The sequence below is a fragment of the Pithys albifrons genome, chromosome 5, assembly GCF_047495875.1.
Source record: "Pithys albifrons albifrons isolate INPA30051 chromosome 5, PitAlb_v1, whole genome shotgun sequence".
Lineage (NCBI taxonomy): Eukaryota > Metazoa > Chordata > Aves > Passeriformes > Thamnophilidae > Pithys > Pithys albifrons.
The window spans coordinates 47,625,250-47,644,028 of record NC_092462.1 but is presented as its reverse complement, the minus strand read 5'-3'; the positions used below and the strand labels follow the sequence as shown (position 1 = coordinate 47,644,028).

Genomic DNA, 18,779 nt, shown 5'->3' with positions numbered 1-18,779 from the left:
TACATTCCGTACTTGGACAGGTTGGAGATAATCATGACTATCACCTGTGATTTACTGAATCTAGACTTCAGGTTCATCCTAAATACAGTAGTAAGACCACTGTAGCTGTAGCTAAATGGCAAGGTTGCTTTTATTCTCTTTCATGTGAACCATTGAGACATGACAAAATGTACAGCAGAAATTTTTTCCTCTACCACACGCTTTCTCATTGGTGAGAACTGCTGCCTTTTTGGTATCGAAGGTGAAGTCAACAGGCCTCTCTTGTATAGTCTTCCAGCCTTCTGTTTAAACTGCAAATGTGTCTGCTAAGGCACCACTAAAATTATAAAGTCTAAACAGCATAAAATTAAGAAAAATAATTTTCCAAATAAAGTATTGCACAACCCTAACATTTCACATTTAATATTAACTTAGTAAGTTTGTTTTCATACGTAATAAAAGCTACAAAACAGCTGAAGTGACAATACAGAATGATAGAGACCTGTATTTTTAATATAATATGTATTTTAGTATGAAAGATGGTGTTGCTTCTTATGTAAATATATATTCTTTAAGATTCTGCTTCATTTTTCAAAGAAAAGGAGCTTGTTTCAGACAAAGGCAAAACATTTCTCATATTTAATGATTTAAAAATAGAATGAAACAATTTTGTTCAAGCAGTCAACCAGGTAGACTGACTGGCCTAAGTGTATGCCTCTCTGAGCTAAAAAATGTGGCATCTGTAAGAACATCCTGCCACGAACACTGCTTTTGCTGTTGTGAAATCTATAATTTTTAACTGTGGAAAAATGGAAATAAACTAGTGAGGTTAGGAAATGATGGTACAGAATAACTTGAGATGAAATAACATGCAGTCTAATTACATATTCAGGATTCATAGTTGGAGTCGTTCACTCAGAAGACACATTTGATCTATAAACATCCGTGCTGAAGATGACTTGATTCTCTTTTCTGATTTCATTTTAATATTCTAGGACCTTGTGCAATGTAGTTTGGTGTCGCAGCGGGCTGTTCTATTTGAATGATTTTTCCTATTATACTGCAGAATATAACACTCTACATCATTTCCAAAACATTACTGAAGGAGTGTGAAGCTCTACTGTAAACAGAAGTGAATCAAAAGGATTAATGTTTGAAGCTTGAATTACTCTTAATGTTTGGAACAAATAACTTCCTTCAGGAAGTGAGCAAAATCAAACAGATGTGTCTGGCCAGAAACATGATCACACAAAGAAAGAGAAAAAGACTTATTTGTTTAATTTTTGTATAGTGCAATGCTATTGAGGGGCAGAAAATTAATTGGGTCACAGCTTTAGCTGGGCCATAGTTGTTCATTTGTGAAAGGGAAGATGCTGGTTTACATTCTACAACTTTTCAACTCTAGACAGTGCTAGGCAGTGTGATTTTTTCAATAGTCCAGCCTGTGTGCTTCACCGAATGCTACCTTTTTTTATGTAAGGTATACTGCTTTAAAAACAATACTCATCAGCTTTATAAACCCTATATGCATCTACAGGTCCCACTCTGGTCATTACAGAATATTGCTGCTATGGTGATCTTTTAAACTTTCTGAGACGGAAACGAGATTCATTTATTTGTCCAAAACATGAAGAACATGCAGATGCAGCAGTTTATGAGAACCTTTTGCATCAGGCAGAGCCTGCAGCGTAAGTATGACCTGCTGAAATGTATTTGTGTTTTTAGAAGGTTAGGGAGGAGGAGATATCAAAGTTTATTGGAGATAAGCGCTGTGGAGAAACCTTTCATGCAGCAGGCTTTGAAGATTCTTTGCTGCACAAGAAAACAATTTAATTAAGAGTCAATTTGTACAGTGGGTGGTTTATCTAACAGTGCAATGGATTGTATACACTCTCTGTTTTACTTCTTTATCAAATTTCCTGCAGTTATTTTATGCACCTCCCTGGGTCCAATCTTCATATATATTTCTGTTTACTGTTCCTGTTAAACACTGGCAGTGCTCATTTAGCAGCTTGAATTACAATTCCCCCAGTGTTGGGTTGTTAATACTCTGAGCTCTCCCGAGTTCCTGCCTTCAGAAATGACTTTTTACAAAATCAAACCAGTGCCTTACAGTGTCAGAGACAGGCTACTACTGACAGCTCGCTATACTTTGTAATGAAACAAGCTGTGTCACGATTCTGAGATTCCTCTTGTGCTTTGGTTTTTTTCAATTACTACATCTATATGTTTTTAACTACTCCATTTTAGATACAAGCCCAGGGTTGTTCCAAGTGTGTTTCCAAGCAGATTTCCTTCTTCCGCAAAGTGAGGGAAACATAACTTACCAAAACATAGGGGCTTACCAAAACAATACCTACTGTTTGTGCCATGGCAATAGATGGGTACCTGGTGATGCCCCACAGAGGCTGGGATCACTGAAGTGGTGAACACAAAGCTGTGATTTGCCATTGGAGATGTGCCCTCTGTTCCGTGAAGGGATCTCACTTAGCACATTTTGTAAATTGAGTTATTAACAGCAAATTATTTACCAAATCTTGTATTGGTAATTACTGTAAAGTTGCAGCTGCTGAATAGTGTATCAGATAAGTTTCTGATGGTTACTAAAACTGGTGATCTCATCACCCCTTCCATGTTAGCTCTATGGCTGCATTTACTGGTCATAAACTAAACGGATATTTCAGACTAAGGAACAATATGAGTACTAATGGCAATGAAGTAAAAAATGCCAAAGTACATCCATCATTTCTAAAGATGCCTAACTGTGTATTTATAAATCATATGGTATAAAATTCTATACATTTGAATTATAGATAGCAATAAGAAAATTTAAACTTACAAGAATGTAGCAGATGGCTGTCCCAAGGCTCAGCTGATTTTTTTAAATACATATGAATCCCCTATGGAGCTTGGGAATCTCTGAATTTAATATTTTTTCACCATTTGTCTTCCACATTTCAATTACCAGTTGAGCTATGGAAATATCCTGGTAGAAGCTGGCCTAAGCAGAAGAAAGAAGCACTAGGAGGTTCTGTGAAACATCTGGATGTTCATTTATAGAGAGTGAAGTGTGTATAAACAGTATGCTTGTGAAAGGTTTTGTTTGCTCACCTGAGCCAAACTCTGAGATTTATCATTTAACTGTGTTGTCAAACCTTGCTTTCTGTACAGGCATTTCCTCATCTTTTTCACATACCGATGATTTCTAAAGCAATATATTCAGAAGATTGGCACGACCTTGACTTTTTGAGATCTTTTTCACTAAACTATGTTTCATTTGATCTGTTGTCTCTACAGTGATGCTGCCAATGAGTACATGGACATGAAACCAGGAGTGTCATATGCAGTTCCACCAAAGGCTGATAAAAAACGTCCTGTGAAGTCTGGTGAGTTGAGTGACAAGGAATTCTGTTGCTGGTGGGAGTGCAGAAGGAGGGGCTTCATGGATTTGTTCAGTTTTATTATACTTGTCTCGCATGCATGGGGTCAGTTAAAACTCAGTAATTGGTAGGAGAAGGCTTGAAAAAGAACAATATGTTATATTACAATGTGTTGTATTTCTCCACACTTAAATGGAGTAGCAGGATTGTTTTTTGCATTTTGGTGATGGGCTATTCATGTGACTCTAGACTGGTACTTACTCAAATAACTGTTTTGTTTAATGTTAAGACAACACTTGTTTCTTCATGATTGCACTTGTGCAACTCAAAAGCTGTTGTTACTTATGTTCTGTAGGGTCCTACACTGATCAGGATGTTAGCCTTTCTATGCCGGAAGATGATGAACTTGCTCTAGATGTTGAAGATTTGCTAAGCTTTTCTTACCAGGTGGCAAAGGGCATGAGCTTTCTTGCCTCCAAAAATGTAAGTTAAGAATTTTTCAGAGCTGGACAGAACCAGTAGATTTTTGATTCCTTGTAGCATCACTTTCACTGTTTTACTGTGATCCATGTGTTTAAATGCTGAATATTTCTATGTTGTTTTCAACACACACTGCATATTCCTTCTCATACCTAAAGCATTGCCTAATGTTGGAGTTCTCTACTGTGCTTATTGGCCAAAAGTGATGTTTTATATCCCATAAAACTGAATATAGGATGCACAGTAGTCAATGTGAAGCAGTACTATTGTATATACACAGTTCAGGCTAGTAGAATCAAGTGCAAAGCTATCTATTTGCATGAGTTTTAAACAATGCTGCACCTGCTACTTCTCTCATGTAAGAATACTGCCTTAAACAGGGGACCTATTACATTGTGTGCTTTTTTTGTAAGCATGGCTTAATTCACAGGAGATGTTTTGATTTTTAATTTTCTGGAAAGATAAAATCAACTGAGATATCCACAAAGAATCTTTATTGGCTACACTGAGCTTAATAAACGTTTTTCTGGGTTTCATAGGGAGAGGTATTGCATAACAGAAGGGGATTTAGAAAGAGTAGGAGTCTTAAGCACAGCATATTTAAGATCTTCCAAAGGTTATTCTCACATTTAATTGCAAAAATGCCATTTAACATGTAAAAATTTTAACTAATGTAGACACAGGATACTACGGGTGCCCCTTGGATAAAGTGCAAAACCAAATTTGGGCAATTTAAGGAAAAGAAGGTAATCATGGAGTCCTGTGTTACTATTGTGAAGTGTGTCTTGAATTCTGCTGCAAGGAAAGAGCATATTAAAACTTGCTTTTGCACTTGGTGGTTTTCTCCCACTCTTTGTTCTTCCAAACCAAACCATAAACTTATCTTTTTCATCTATCACTGGGTTCAAAACAGGCCTGGCATGCAAATGTATTATGTTAACAGATTTTGATGGTGTTCACCATACTCCTGCATCCCTCACTATTCAGGACATCTGGTGCTTAGCACACGTATTCCGTATTTCTTCTGTTTTCCTATAAAGTAGCCCCAGGATTCACTGTGTATCATTCCTGGTGACTTTTTCTTCATAGTGCTTCCATTTTCACAGACGCCATGGCATTGAGTAGCAAAGGCAATAATCAATCACCTCACCTTGAGGCTGGGAAGTAATGTGTCAGTGTCACTTTGGCAGTGCAGTATTAACCACTGCCTCAAGAATTAAGTTGCATTGTGCTAACACATTACTCTGCTTGGTCCTCCTCAGTTGTTGTGTATGTACATGCTTGTACCTCCAGCTAGGTAATGCAGAGTAGTGTGAACCAGTGGATAAGGTGCCTCAGATTGCTTCAAGTTCTCAAGGAAGGGGGGTCCCTGCAGACCAGCAGCACAGACTATCCAGCTGCAACTTGCTTGTGTATCAAGGCTGTTCAGGAGTCAGTACAGGAGCTTGTTCCAGGAGAGTAATTGCCTTAAACACATGGTTGCCTTAATCACAAGACAGCATTTCCTCTGTTGGACAAAGTCTTTATTCAATGCAAACTGCACTGATTCTGGAGGAACAAGGCAGAGTCATACAGATACTTGGCCATTTCTTCACCATACTGCTTCAGTGCAGTTATGTTCTCAGATTTATATGCAAAGTGCAGAATATGTTGGATAAGTAGCTAAGCAAGAGTCTCTGGAGACAGTTGTTGTCATTAAAAATAGTCTTTGTGTAAGCATGCTAAAGTGACAGAGATTAAGTTGCTTATGCAATCTGCAGTTATTTTCTGAGCTTAATTTGTGTAAGTCTTGATATTTTAAGTCATTTTTCACAGGGAATTCCAAAAGTTTTGTATTTCACAGAAAAATTGAACTATCTTCAGTTACTCTTCAGACGGGTGTGGACAGTGTAATATATATACCATCAGTAAAGCAGAAGCTTCATACTCTTCTTTCCAGATGGAAAAATAAATAATTTTGTTAGATAACCATCTCCATTCTCCAACAAACACATATGGACTCCACAGTTACATACAAAGAAACAGGACTGCTGGGAAACTCAGTCACCCTTCTGGAGCTGCAGTTATCAACACATGCCCACTTTTCAAGTCAAAACTGGAATATGAGCTAGCTAGGTTACAAAATACATGACTGTCCATTGAAAGATACTGGCATGTGAAAATTTCAAATATTTTCAGATACCTAGGTCTGCTTATAAAGCTCTCCTAGGTATTTAATAATTCAGCTTTTTCAGAGAGGTATCTCTGAAATGAGATTCAGTTTTGTGGTTGTGTGCTTTGAAGTAATTACCATAATTTTCCGTATTTTCAGCTTTGCAGCATTTTTCTCTCAACCACAGTAGTTATTTAATAGACTGTTGGAATTATTTTGAAAACAAACCACATTTTCTCCATATTTGTCCTTTATTAGGAAGCAAATCATTGGGGATTTTGATAAAAAAAGAGGAGAAGTATGTACTTTAGCTGAAAATGTGGAACACTGAAAAATTCAAAGTGACTGCAAGTGGTCTTTTCTAAAATTAATGAATAGATAACCTTAATGCCATGGATCAATGTCATGATTGTAAAGATACTACACCAGAGTGCTTAATCATCTGAGTAAGCTTATTAGCACATGGCTTTCAGCTTGCCATAAAATGCATAATGCAGTAACTTATGTAGCTAAGTAAGTAAACATGTAACCAAGCAATGGCCATTTAAAGATACTATAAAATAGCTTTGTTTGTTTGTCTGTTTGTTATTTAGTGCATTCATAGGGATCTGGCCGCAAGAAATATTCTTCTAACTCATGGTCGAATTACAAAAATCTGTGACTTTGGCCTGGCAAGAGATATAAGGAATGATTCAAATTATGTGGTCAAAGGAAACGTAAGTATATATGATACTTTATGTACTTGTTTTAAGTTAAAGGCGTTCCTGTTGTCTTGTCATGCAAAGAAGTTTTTCTTTCTTAGATGGATTTCCCACTTGTGCTATATATATATCTGTGTTGGTCAGGAAGATTAAGAGGGGCAATTTCTGACATAGATGTGTGTACTGACAAAAGCCTTGGTATATACATGTTGTACTGGAGAACATATGGTGGTATCTGCATGTGTGTTGTAGTGGAAGAGATGTTTTTTTCTGCACCAATGTTTTTTCTAGTCTTTCTGTGGTATTTGAATGTACTAAAAGTTACAGCTTTGTGAGTAATTGGAAGTTTTGTTATGGGAATATTTGGGTAGCTCAATCGTGAATATTATTACTGGGAAACTTTTCCTCTGGGCTTTGCTCTGTTTGTCCATTACTGAAATGGTTTATTTTTAAAAAATCTAAATAATCAGGATTTTGCAGCCTGTTCTTTTTTGTAAGGGATCATTCAGACAATCGAAACTGAATTTTGAAGTGTGAATTTATTAATTAGGGCATAGTGGGAAGCAAAAAGACCTTAGTTTTCTCTGATTCCGTACCAGAGATCTTAACCTCTTATGTGTAACAAATACAGCTTTAACTTGCAGCTGTAATTCAATCCCTTTAACAGACTTGGAACAAGACCCTGTATTTTGATGAGAAAAGTATAAAACCTCCCATGTAGAAGAGTACCAATCCCATGAGTACCTACTAAACCTCTAGAGGGGTACAAAGATGCTTTGAAGTGATGCAGATTACATTGGCAGCACCTGAAGTGCTAGTGCAGTAAAAAAGAGTCCTCCTACAAAAGAAAGTCGAGCTTATCTGTGATTAAGCTGGAGAAGTGTGTATGAAGTATAGGTATTTTACATCTCAAACTGATTTATGCTTAGATTGCTGTTCTGTGTCAAATAGATGCAGCCAGCCACTGCCTTCAGACTACACATGCTTTCACCTGTACTGTTTTTCAAAGGAGAGAAGATCCCTGTTCAGCACGGCAGCTCTCCTCCCCGGTTCACCTTGAGGACTTCATGATCAGGGGCTGTTAATTAGTTAGGTACTGAAGCCTACCTGTTCTGGCTTTGGGCAAGCTGATAGATAGAAAATCCCACACCTGAGCATCTCTCACTGAAGGTGTTTTCCATGCTCAGCTTGAGTCAGTCCGTGGCACTTCAGGTATCTGAGATATCTCTGCTGCTGTGCTATCACCCAGTAGGCCTTAATGTCCGAGGTCCTTATTTTAGGCTATGGGAGAGACAAGTCTATTAGCTTTCTTCAAAATAATGTTGGCAGCAGCCACTGGTCGCCTAGAAGTTGAGGTTAGGGAACAATAGGAGCTGAAATAATTCAGGAATGGCTGCCCTGAAGAAATACTGAGTAGCATTTAGTGTAAGAAAGTTGCATTCAGGCTCAGGGTCAGGTCAGGAGCTTTATGATCAGTAAAGGCTCCTGGGAGTAGGAAGTTCAGACCGGCAGCTCAGGAGGGAAGTGTGCTGTAGATCATTAAGTTTTACTTGTCTAGGCTATCCTTTAAGTTTCCTGACTTACAAAATTACAGAATCATAGAATGGTTTGGCTTGGAAGGGTCCTTCAGCAATCATCTAGTCCAACCCCCCTGCCATGGGCAGAGACATTTTTCAGTAGATCAGATTGCTTAAAGCTGCATCCAACCTGACCTTGAACATTTCCAGTGATGAGATATCCACCACCTTTCTGGGCTACCTGTTCCAGGGTCTCGCCACCCTCATATCATTTTTTTCCCATATTTCTAATCTAAATTTCCACCTTTTCAGTTTAAAACCACTGCTTGTCCTGTTACTGCAAGCCCTGGTAAAAAATCTCCATCTTTCTTGTAAGCCCCCTTTATATATTTAAAGGCTGCAGTAGGGTCTCCCTGGACCCTTGGCTTCTCCAGACTCAACAACAACTCTTTCAAACTTTCAGCACAGGAGATGTGTTCAAGCCCTCTCATCATTTTCATGGCCTTCCTCTGGACCTGCTCTAACATGTCCACAATCATTCTTGCACTGGAAATCTCACAACTGATCAGTCATGCAAGATCCTTACTAGAAGGTTCAGTTTGCTTTGGTAAAATTTGCCAAAGAGTTGCTCGAGAAGTGGATTTTATGTAGCCAGAAAGGGTCAGAGGAGGACATGCTGCAACTGCCTGGGGAAGGAGGAAGCAGTGGCTGCAAGAGGCATCCAGTTGCATCTGGTGTGACCTTAAAGCAGTTCAGGGCTGGGGGTTTACTAGTTGCGGACACTGCTTGGGAGGCAGTGGTGCTGACAGCAGCTGGAGGCTTGACCAGCAGAAGTGTTAGCTGGAAATGAACAACTCTGGTTGCCTCTCTGGTGAGCCAGCCCATGGCACATACTGTCTTCCCTCCACCTCATTTCTTTTCCTCTCTGCTTCCTTTTCTGTTTGGTCTCCTTTCCTTACAAGACATCAAGGCTAGTCTCTATAGTATAGACACATTGTTACAAGACCATTTGAAAGAAAAGAGGTCTGGTTTCTTCTAAAGCAGGACAAATGAGATTAGGTTAATTGGTTAGATAATGGTCCTAATAACACCAAGGTTGTGGATTTGATCCCCGTAGGGGCCATTCACTTAAGAGTTGGACTTGATGATCCTTGTGGGTCCCTTCCAACTCAGGATATTCTGTGATTTTGTGAATTTATGAAATGTTTAGGACAGACACCTGACTGGCTCCTACAGTCAGACAAGAAAAGGGCAAAGCAGTGAGAGGAAGGTGGAAACAAATGCAAAGGCTTTCCATGTCCTTTCTTCTGCTCCTGTTAGCATTCATGAGGGATGTATCTATCCCCACACAAACTTAGGAAAAATCACAGAATCATAGAATTGTTTGGGTTGTAAAAGACCTTTAATGTCATCGACTCCAACTTTTAAGCCAGCACTGCCAAGTCCTCCAGGAAACCATGTCTCCTAAGTGCCACATCTACACATCTTTTAAATGCATCCAGGGACGGTGACTCCACCACTTCTCCAGGCAGCCTGTTCCAATGCTTAAGAAGATGTTTTTTTCCTTATATCCAGTCCAAACCTTCCCTGGCAAAAGTTAAGGCTGTTTTCTGTGGCCCTGTCACTTACTACAAGGGAGAAGAGACTGATCCCCACCTTGCTACAGCCTTCTTTTGGGTAGTTGCAGGGATCACTGAGGTCCCCCAGAGCCTCTCTTTCTCCAGAATAAAAAACACCAGCTCCCTCAGCTGCTCCTTGGAAGATTTATGTTCCAGACTCTTCACCAACTTTATTGTCCTTCCCTGAAAACACTCTAGCACCCAAATGTCTGTGTTGTAGTGAGGGACCCAAAACTGAACACAGGATTTCAGGTGTGGTCTCACTGGTGCTGAATACAGGGGGATGATCACTGCCCTTGTACTACTGGCCATGCTATTTCTGATACAGGTCAGGGTGCCATTGGCCTTTGTGGCCACCTCAGCACACTGCTGGCTCATGTTCAGCCAGCTGTTGACCAGCACTCCTGGTTCCTTTTCTGCTGGGCAGCTTTCCAGCCACACTTCCCCAGTCCTGTAGCATTGCATGACAGAAGGAATCCAACAGTATCCAAGAAATCAGGGTGCAAGGAACTGCATTAGTTCATTAGACCCACAGAAATGATGCAGCACTTGGAGACTAAAATGCTATAATTTTCGGTTTGGGTTAGATATTTTTACTTCTTGATTTTACAAGCATTTAAAGCATATAAAAATAGAAAGTGTTAATTTTATGTTGTAAATACTGTATGCCTTATGTCCATTGTCTTAATTCACTCCCTTTCCCCTGGAAAGGCTCGTCTTCCTGTGAAGTGGATGGCACCTGAAAGTATTTTCAATTGTGTGTACACCTTTGAGAGTGATGTGTGGTCTTACGGGATATTGCTTTGGGAGCTCTTTTCTTTAGGTAAGCTCCTTGAAGATCTGTACTTCATATCTGTTCATTTTGGGGGTTACTGGAGATGCAGAAATCATGTTGCTCATCTGCTTTCTCTACAGGAAGCAGCCCCTATCCAGGAATACCCGTGGACTCCAAGTTCTATAAAATGATCAAGGAGGGATACAGGATGTTCAGCCCTGAGTGTACACCACCTGAAATGTAAGCAAGCAACCAGCACCTTTAATCATCCAAATGTCAGTAACGATGCATTCTTGCATTAAGGTTCATTGCACTGCCCCATTGGTTTTTTAAAGTTCTTTTCATGTTTGAAGTAATTCTTGTACTCTAACTAGCAGATTACATGCCTGTGTTACAAGCAATGAAACACTCCCATGCCTAGTGCCATCTGATCACTTTGTCATGGCATCTGCTTTGTGTCAATAAATTACTGACAGATCACAGAACGTAATTAAACGTTTTTACTTCAGATAAAGAAGTCAGTGAGATGTATCACCAGACTGTACAGCGTCTGCATTGTGCTGTACTTCCTGTCAGCAAGAGGACTGGCTACTGATCTTTATGAGCCATCCCTAATTCACTGTTTTGTGAATGGATTCACACTTAGTCCAGAGCCTCCCATTAGTATTGCGTCCTCTCTTGTCATAAGGACAGGTGTTAGCAACACCATTCCTGTTCTTAAAGGTTGTTTAAAGAACATTGGACTGGGTCACACTTTTCTTTCAAATAATAATAGAGGCAAGATACAAGCTCTAAGTATTTCCTCATGAGCAGTACTTAATTTCAGTATCTTTACAGGTATGACATAATGAAGAGTTGCTGGGATGCTGATCCTTTACAGAGACCCACATTTAAACAAATCGTACAGATGATAGAACAGCAACTTTCAGATAATGCCCCCCGGGTAAGTTATGGATCAAGCAATTTCAAGCAAGATACTACATTAGAGTTGTGAGGAGCAAAGAAAGAGCCCAGGCACTGAATTTCCAACATGATTTATGTAGCTTTGCAGTGTTAGTTTGGGCGGTAGGAATGCTGTATGGGCTACTCCCTTCTCCTTAGCTGAGCTGTTAGGCAGTACTCATCTAAACCCACACCAAAAAGTACCAGCTGGAGAATACTCTTTGCATGATTGATGTTTCTCATTCAAAATAGACTTGTCACAACAATTTTGATGTTACAACACATAATGGTACTATATAAACTTATCCTGAACTATGAAAAATTCTAATAATCTGGTAAACAGAAGTGAAGTACATTTAGCTTTTATTAGAAAAGCTTTCTGGATGAAGGAATGAAGCTTTCAGTGCTCTTCTGCATCTTCTCACTTGGTTTCCCTAGTTAAATAACCTTGGAGGTACATCATGACAAACTGTATTTTTTCCTCTTTTGACCATTCCTGAGTAAAAGCTGATTCTGAGTGGGTAACTGGACAAAACAGTCCAAAGAAAAATTGGAGGCATATGATAAACTTGGGGTTTCTCTCTCCATAACTTTGTATGTTACTGAGGTTTAAAAAAGTATATTTTAAAACCTAGTTTAAAAATAAAGCTTCCTTGTGGATGCCTTGTTTGGGCACAGAGTACATGGCTTCCTGACAATTTGAGAAAAGAGGAAACTGAAAGCTGCTGGTATTCGATTGCATCCTGTAGCATATTTTTGGCAGGTGCAGGCATTACTAAAACAAAAGCAAGAATGTGAAGGAAGTATTAGTGAGGTTTATGGGGGAGTTTAGTAATAACCTGAGCTGCATTTTTTTGAGCTCACTTGAAATTTGGCATGCAGTTGAAAGCTGTGGTGTTGTTAGTAACTGAGACTGAGATTTTTGATTCTTTAAAAGAGCACTTAAGCCCAAGTCCTTTAGAAACTCTGTTTTAATTTAAAAAGAAACACCTGAACTGGAACCCTTCCACGGTGGTGTGTAGTCTGAAAAGGCTAGGAAAAGAGAATTCTCCAAGAATGCATGAAGGGAGCAGTCTGCAGAGTATTGACATCAGTTTCTGACTTCTGCAGGTTTATGCCAACTTCTCAAACCCACCTTCCAGTCAAGGAAATGCTCCAGATCATTCGGTGAGGATTAACTCAGTGGGTAGCAGTGCTTCATCTACTCAGCCTCTACTGGTACGCGAAGATGTTTGAGTGGCTCCTCTGAAGAAGAGGAGCTCAGATGTATTAGCTGTTTGTATTGTGCAGGAGATGAGAGAGGGATGACTTCAATATTTCACTTGTTTTTACTCCCTACTACCACTGTGTATCTGAAACATTGTTGTAATACTGTCCTTTACCATGCACTGTTACACATAAACTTAATCTGCTGAGCACGGTTACAGGCATCATTGCAGTGTTAACAGAAGCTGTATATATTTTGCTGTGTTGTGTGTATTTGCAGTAGAGAGCCAGATGTAAAGGAAAAAAAAACCAACAAAAGAAATCCTGAGCCAGGATATGGAATGAGATGACTGCAGGTCAAACCAAGTCTGCAGTGATCCTTCTCTGGATCTGTGCCTGGAATGTGTACAGTCATTTTCTAGTTAATCTTGTTTTGCTGCATTTAAGAAATAAACAAGCATTGAGTTAATGGCTTTGCAAACCCCTTTTCACATCCAGCCAAGCCTGAGAAACTTTCACTGGCAGGTATCATAGGTTAGAGGCCAGTGAGGGTGCTCTGTTTACTTGGGAAAGAGAGATGAGGGGATCAAGACCCTTTCAAAGTTGGTCTGCACAGCTGGAAACTCTGCTGGGAGCACTGGGTTTTAAACCAGAGGAGAAGGGAATAAAAACATAAGTCTTCATCTTTATTTCCCACTGATGCTGTCAGCCTTGCAGACCTGTTGCAAGGTTTCTGTGGATATATGGACCAGTTCTCACTGGCCCATTCTCTGTCAGGATGAAGCTGCCCATCTCTGGGTTTCACTCCACCCTGGAGCCTGAACCACTCCCGTGCACTCCTGCCTTGAGAGTCTGAGGACTTCAATGTTTGTTTTGCTAATAGTTATGTCATAAAGTGTTCACCAAAGATTAGTGGGCCCCACCAAATTGGTCAAAATAGAGGAGAAGGACTGCTTCCAATAAACTGTTTCTCAAGGAGAGGCTGTTTAACGAGTCACCTTATCTAAGTCAGAGCAGAGCCCAAAAAATATCTCCTGGAGGCCCTTTCTTTATCTTGTCCTACCCAGGTGAAATCTTTCCCACAGGCAGTCTTGGATGGTGCTAACTGGAAGGGGCCTTTTTCCCCCCTATCCTGAGTTGTTCATCTTTCTGTGGTAGTCCAGAGAGGATAATAAAGAGAAATCTAACTTGGAAGTGCTGAATTTATAACTGGGATAAAAGAAAGAATCTCTTCAGTCTTCTTTGACACACATGAAGCTTTGGAGTCGGCATCTCTTGAGCCCAGGGTTATGCTCAAGTACTTTCTAACCCCTTTTCTTCCCATCAGGAACAATGCTGGTTCTTTTCTTTATTTGTTTCTGACCCGTAGAAATAAGTAGTGGCATTGAAAGAAGCATTTGTCAGAGGCAGAGTACTAGTTGAGTACCCATTTATTTACAATGCACTTAAGCACTCTGTAACTTTTACTTTACCAGGATTTTGGTTGAGTTTGCATGCAATTCAAATGTATAACCAACTGCCCAAATACAAGGTAATTGTAAATACACACACTGGTGGTGTATTTTGGGTTACATTAAATACCACACTCCTCCTATGACTGTGCGTTTGGTTTATTCTTACAGCAATCTGTGTTTCAGAATTAAGTAAAAAAATTAACCATTTGCGCTGAACTTAGGCTGTTGCACCTTTCCAAAGTTAGCCATTTGTATGGATGCACTCTTATGCATACTTTTTGAGTATTTTCAGTTTAATGCTGTAAAAGTTCTTTCGTAATATGTTGGCTTTCAGAGCAACTGTAGACAAAGTAGTTGTTATAGATGTCTCGGTACTTTACAAACACTTAGCTGAAAGAAGTTTGGTTTTCTTTGTTCTTGAAATCTATATTTTTATAATTTTGAAGTTTTTGAAGCTTATTTTGCAATGGCTTGGTGTTTTGAATAAATTTATGCATTGTTTTTGTAAATATGGAAATGTAGCAATAATGTCCTTTTGACTATTCTGTCCTTGAGTCTCAAAAGTATTTTTATATATATATATATATATATGCAAAAATTATATGTATAAAAATGTAAGTGTTTGAAAGTTTATGAAACACTTCTGGAGATGTTGCTCAGTTGTAGAATTACAGTTCAGAAAAGTTCAAATAAATCTGTAAATATGTATTCAAATGCTACCAATGTGTACCTATGTTAAGATGGACTATTTTCATGTAAGTATTAATAAACTCTTGAGATGAAGCAAAATCTCAGTGTCTGGCCACACACGGGTCAAGTTTGGCATTCTGAAACATTGTTACAAATACATGCCAGAAAACTTTACTATTTATTTGTTATGTAGGTTCTTTACCTGTGAATATATGGGACAAATACTTGAAAACTTGGACACGACTTTATTCTGGAAAAAACTGCAAGTAGAATATTGATCTTGTAAACTGTTGATGTAGTCTATATGTCATGAATAGTATTTAAACCAAAGATATCTCAGTGTTACTAAGGGATGGTTGTAGAGGCAGTTGAAGCCGCTCAAAGGCTGCAGTGATGCTGAATATTGCCCCTTCCTTAAACTCATGTATGTGCTCTTGTCCCCTCCTGCACACTGGCACCAAGTTCACACTGGGCTGGCCGAGTGCAGCACTGCAGGGGAGGCAGCAGGAAATACCAAACGCTGCTTCAGACACCCTTTGGAGTGGGACCATAAAGAGAAAATGGAATGCTTTCCTTACTGAGCAGGTACCCTGTCTTAGTGGGAGACCCTCTGCTGGAGTTACTCCAGGTTTGCAGTCTCTCACTCCCCTGCTCACGCTTGTTCCTGTGCTGCATAAAATTTTTCATCAGCCTAGTTGGTGCATGGTATAGTGGTAGGTATAGAGCATATATGCATACGTTTCTAGATACCAGAATGCCTACTAATTCATTCGAGAGATAAACCTCAACTGTTGGGTCCTTAAAACATCTCTGTCAGCAGACCTCCTCAAAGAGCTCCCTTCCTTCAGTTTCCTTTGTTAAACAACTTCCTTTTTTTCTTTTTTTTTTCTTCCGCCCAGGTCTTCACTCTGTTTGTTAAAACTACTTAAGGAAATTAAAATCTATTTTTAAGGAGCCAGGAGGTGCAGGCTTTGTCAGATTTAGCATTGTTATTGTTTCTAACAATGCTTCAGAAGATACTAAGAGTGTGTCTGATTTGGTACCATTTTTTTACCTGTCTTGTCCACCCCCCTATTCAAGCAAAGTAGAGTTCATACTGAGGAATTCCAGTAGCTGAATTGTACCAATAATTTGTGAATTCTCATTTAGTGTAGCCAAAGGACCTATCTTTTGTATTTATTTGGTTAGCATGTCATTAATTTTATTTTTCTGAAATGATTTCCCTTCTGAAACACATTAAGATACGGCATCTCTGCCTTCTGAAAAAATTCTTACTCGTATTTTCTTATTACAATATTTGCAATTACTGCTGCCTCCATTCCTGGTCATGGTCACACAGCCCATTTCCCCCTGAATTATTTTATTATGCCAGTTCTAAACAATAGCTTACAGGAAAAAGCACATCAGGACAACATTTAATATGTATTTTTTCTGTCCTTCAAAGCATTATGGTACCCAGATATAAAGAGTAACCAGTACCATGTGACCAGCATGGATTATCAGGACTGTGGACCATCATGGGTCAAGTATATGAAGGGAGGGTTCAAAGAAGACTGATACAGGCTCTTTTCAGTGGTGCCCAGTGACGGAACCAGAGGCAGTGGCCACAAATGGTTCCCTCTCAGCATCAGGAAACACCTTATTTTCACTATGAGGGTGACAAAGCACTAGCACAGATTGTCCTAGAGGTTATGGAGTCTGTTCTTGGAGACACTCAAAAACCATGTGGATGTGGTCCTGAGTGATGGGCTCTAGGTGTCCCTGCTTGAGCAGGGGAGTTGGGCCAGATGACTTGGCTGCCTTCATCAACCCTTCTGTGATTTTGCCATCATCAAGGGCACTTGAAGAATCTCAGCTGTAACATATACTTGGCCAGAAGTAGAAAAGAAAATTCTCACCTTATACTGAACACTATAGAGTGACTTGCCCTCTTTACTAGCTAGAGAAGCAAATACTTTTAGGCTCTGTGGGAGAGAAGAAAGATCATGAAAACACTAGGGTATACGTGGAGTTAGAGACCAGTATCATATGCATGACCAACACCAGATTTCTTTGTTTCTGGTTCTCTTTCAAATCTTTCTGCCATATGGGTCTTTGGGGAGGTAAATGGAGACATGAAGTTCCTGGGCCATGTCACCAGGGAATGACCAGTCACACCCTGGACCAAAATGCAGGCATCACCACAGAAGTTCGATAACAGCATCCTTAATTCTACTGTGTTGTAGGCTGAAACCAAGAGAGCAAAATGTTTTCTTCTTCCTGTACATGGATTAGGAAACTTCCTACTTGTCCTGTGGGGAGGTCTGAGTCTCAAGAGAGGAGAAGGAGCAGTTGCGGAGACTAGCCTCTGGTTTAGAGCTGAAAATGTAACAAAAACAGGATAACTTACTCTGCAGTTCATTTGTGGTTTCCAGAAACTTCTGTTAACTGTGTGTAATGGTTACAGATGACCTTCAATTGCCATATTTTCATGAGCACTAATTTCTTAAAAGATTATGCTGTAATTAGTAATTTTGTGTCCAAAAGTTGCTATGAGGCTATGTTTTCTGAAAGATTGTACATATTTCATAAATTGATTATCAGTCACTCTTCTTGGTGAGAATTATTATCTATCAGCTGCCAACCAGACAGTAGAGATTATTTACTAGCAACAATAGGTCTAGTCACTTCATATTTCTGGAAATCATTTTAGCTGTGTTGTGACAGGCAGCAGAAACCAGCAGACCCCAAAGGGCCCACTGGGCTTTGACTGTGCACTCCTTGCTAAGCAGTATCAGTAATGACAGAGAAGGGATTTGCATGGCAGGTTTAACTCTATCCAACCATCAGGTCACAACATAGATTGGTACACATCTCTACAGGACTTTCTCTAGCTGCAGAAAGTGCAAAATAATCTTTGACTTCCCCCATATACATTTATCTTGAGAAATGGGAGCACCAGTGGCTGGCTGCACTTCTGTGAATTATACTGCATGTGCTTTTGACTGGTTGAAGTACCATTACTGAGCAGAGGGCCTTGCTCTTAATATGTGATTGTGGATGAATGTGGTGTGGTCATCAGAAAATAAGTTTGCTTAGTGGCACAGAATTCACTTTTGGTGACTGAAATTATATGGGGCATTTGACCTGCCTGCACAGGGTGGGAGGAGGGCTGCTGAACAGGACAGCCAATGTGGGTCTAGCTTCCTGGTGGATTGGGTATGTGAGGAGTGAAAGACACTCCTCATACCTTTGGCCCATTCAGTACATTAAAAAAGGGCAATTGCAACCTCCCAGATGCTGTTTTTGGCATTTTCTCTTTCGAGTTCAATAACAAAATCAATTCAAACTCATTTATGAGATGAAAACATTTTTGTGTTTTTGTCTTCAGACATTTTTCATTCAAAAACTGCACTTTGCTTCTTTTTTCTAAGACTAAACATTAGCTATTCATGTTGTTCTAGAAATTAGCATTTTTTTGAAATTTCCAGAGTTTTTGTGGAACATGTTTTAAGTTTCAACTCACTCTGGACAGAATGTCTCTGAATCAAAGTACCGAGGGAAGGACTTCTCCTTGGACTAGAAGCAACAAGCAAAAGTGGCAAATGCTCCACTAAGAGCAGTAGGTAGTTGCACAGCCCCCTGCCTGCCCAAGGATAGCCTGAAATTGCTGCATTGCTAAGAGCAGAAGCCCAAGGAGCCTCTCAGGCTGGATACAAGCACACAGTAAAGCTTGGCAAAGCAAAGGAAGAAATACTGAGCTAAGTAGTTACAGAGTATTCTGAATTGGAAGGGGCCCACAAGGATCACCAAGTCCAACTCTAAAGTGAATGGCCTATACAGGGATCAAACCCACAACCTTGGCACTAATACTACCATGCTCTAACCAACTGAGCTAATCTCCA

The 18,779-nt window shown here is 39.7% G+C and overlaps 1 protein-coding gene across 1 annotated transcript in view; it reads left to right on the top strand.

The window, feature by feature from the left end:
* The window catches only part of KIT (KIT proto-oncogene, receptor tyrosine kinase), a 56,406-nt gene extending 41,461 nt beyond the window's left edge, over positions 1–14,945 (top strand). Inside the window, exons 14-21 of the mRNA XM_071555193.1 lie at positions 1,517–1,667; positions 3,277–3,365; positions 3,715–3,842; positions 6,585–6,707; positions 10,540–10,651; positions 10,744–10,843; positions 11,441–11,546; positions 12,656–14,945. Of these exons, the coding sequence (XP_071411294.1) occupies positions 1,517–1,667; positions 3,277–3,365; positions 3,715–3,842; positions 6,585–6,707; positions 10,540–10,651; positions 10,744–10,843; positions 11,441–11,546; positions 12,656–12,781 (935 nt within the window). The 3' untranslated portion in view covers positions 12,782–14,945. The remainder of the gene's footprint in view (positions 1–1,516; positions 1,668–3,276; positions 3,366–3,714; positions 3,843–6,584; positions 6,708–10,539; positions 10,652–10,743; positions 10,844–11,440; positions 11,547–12,655) is intronic.
* The last annotated feature ends 3,834 nt before the right edge of the window (positions 14,946–18,779 follow it).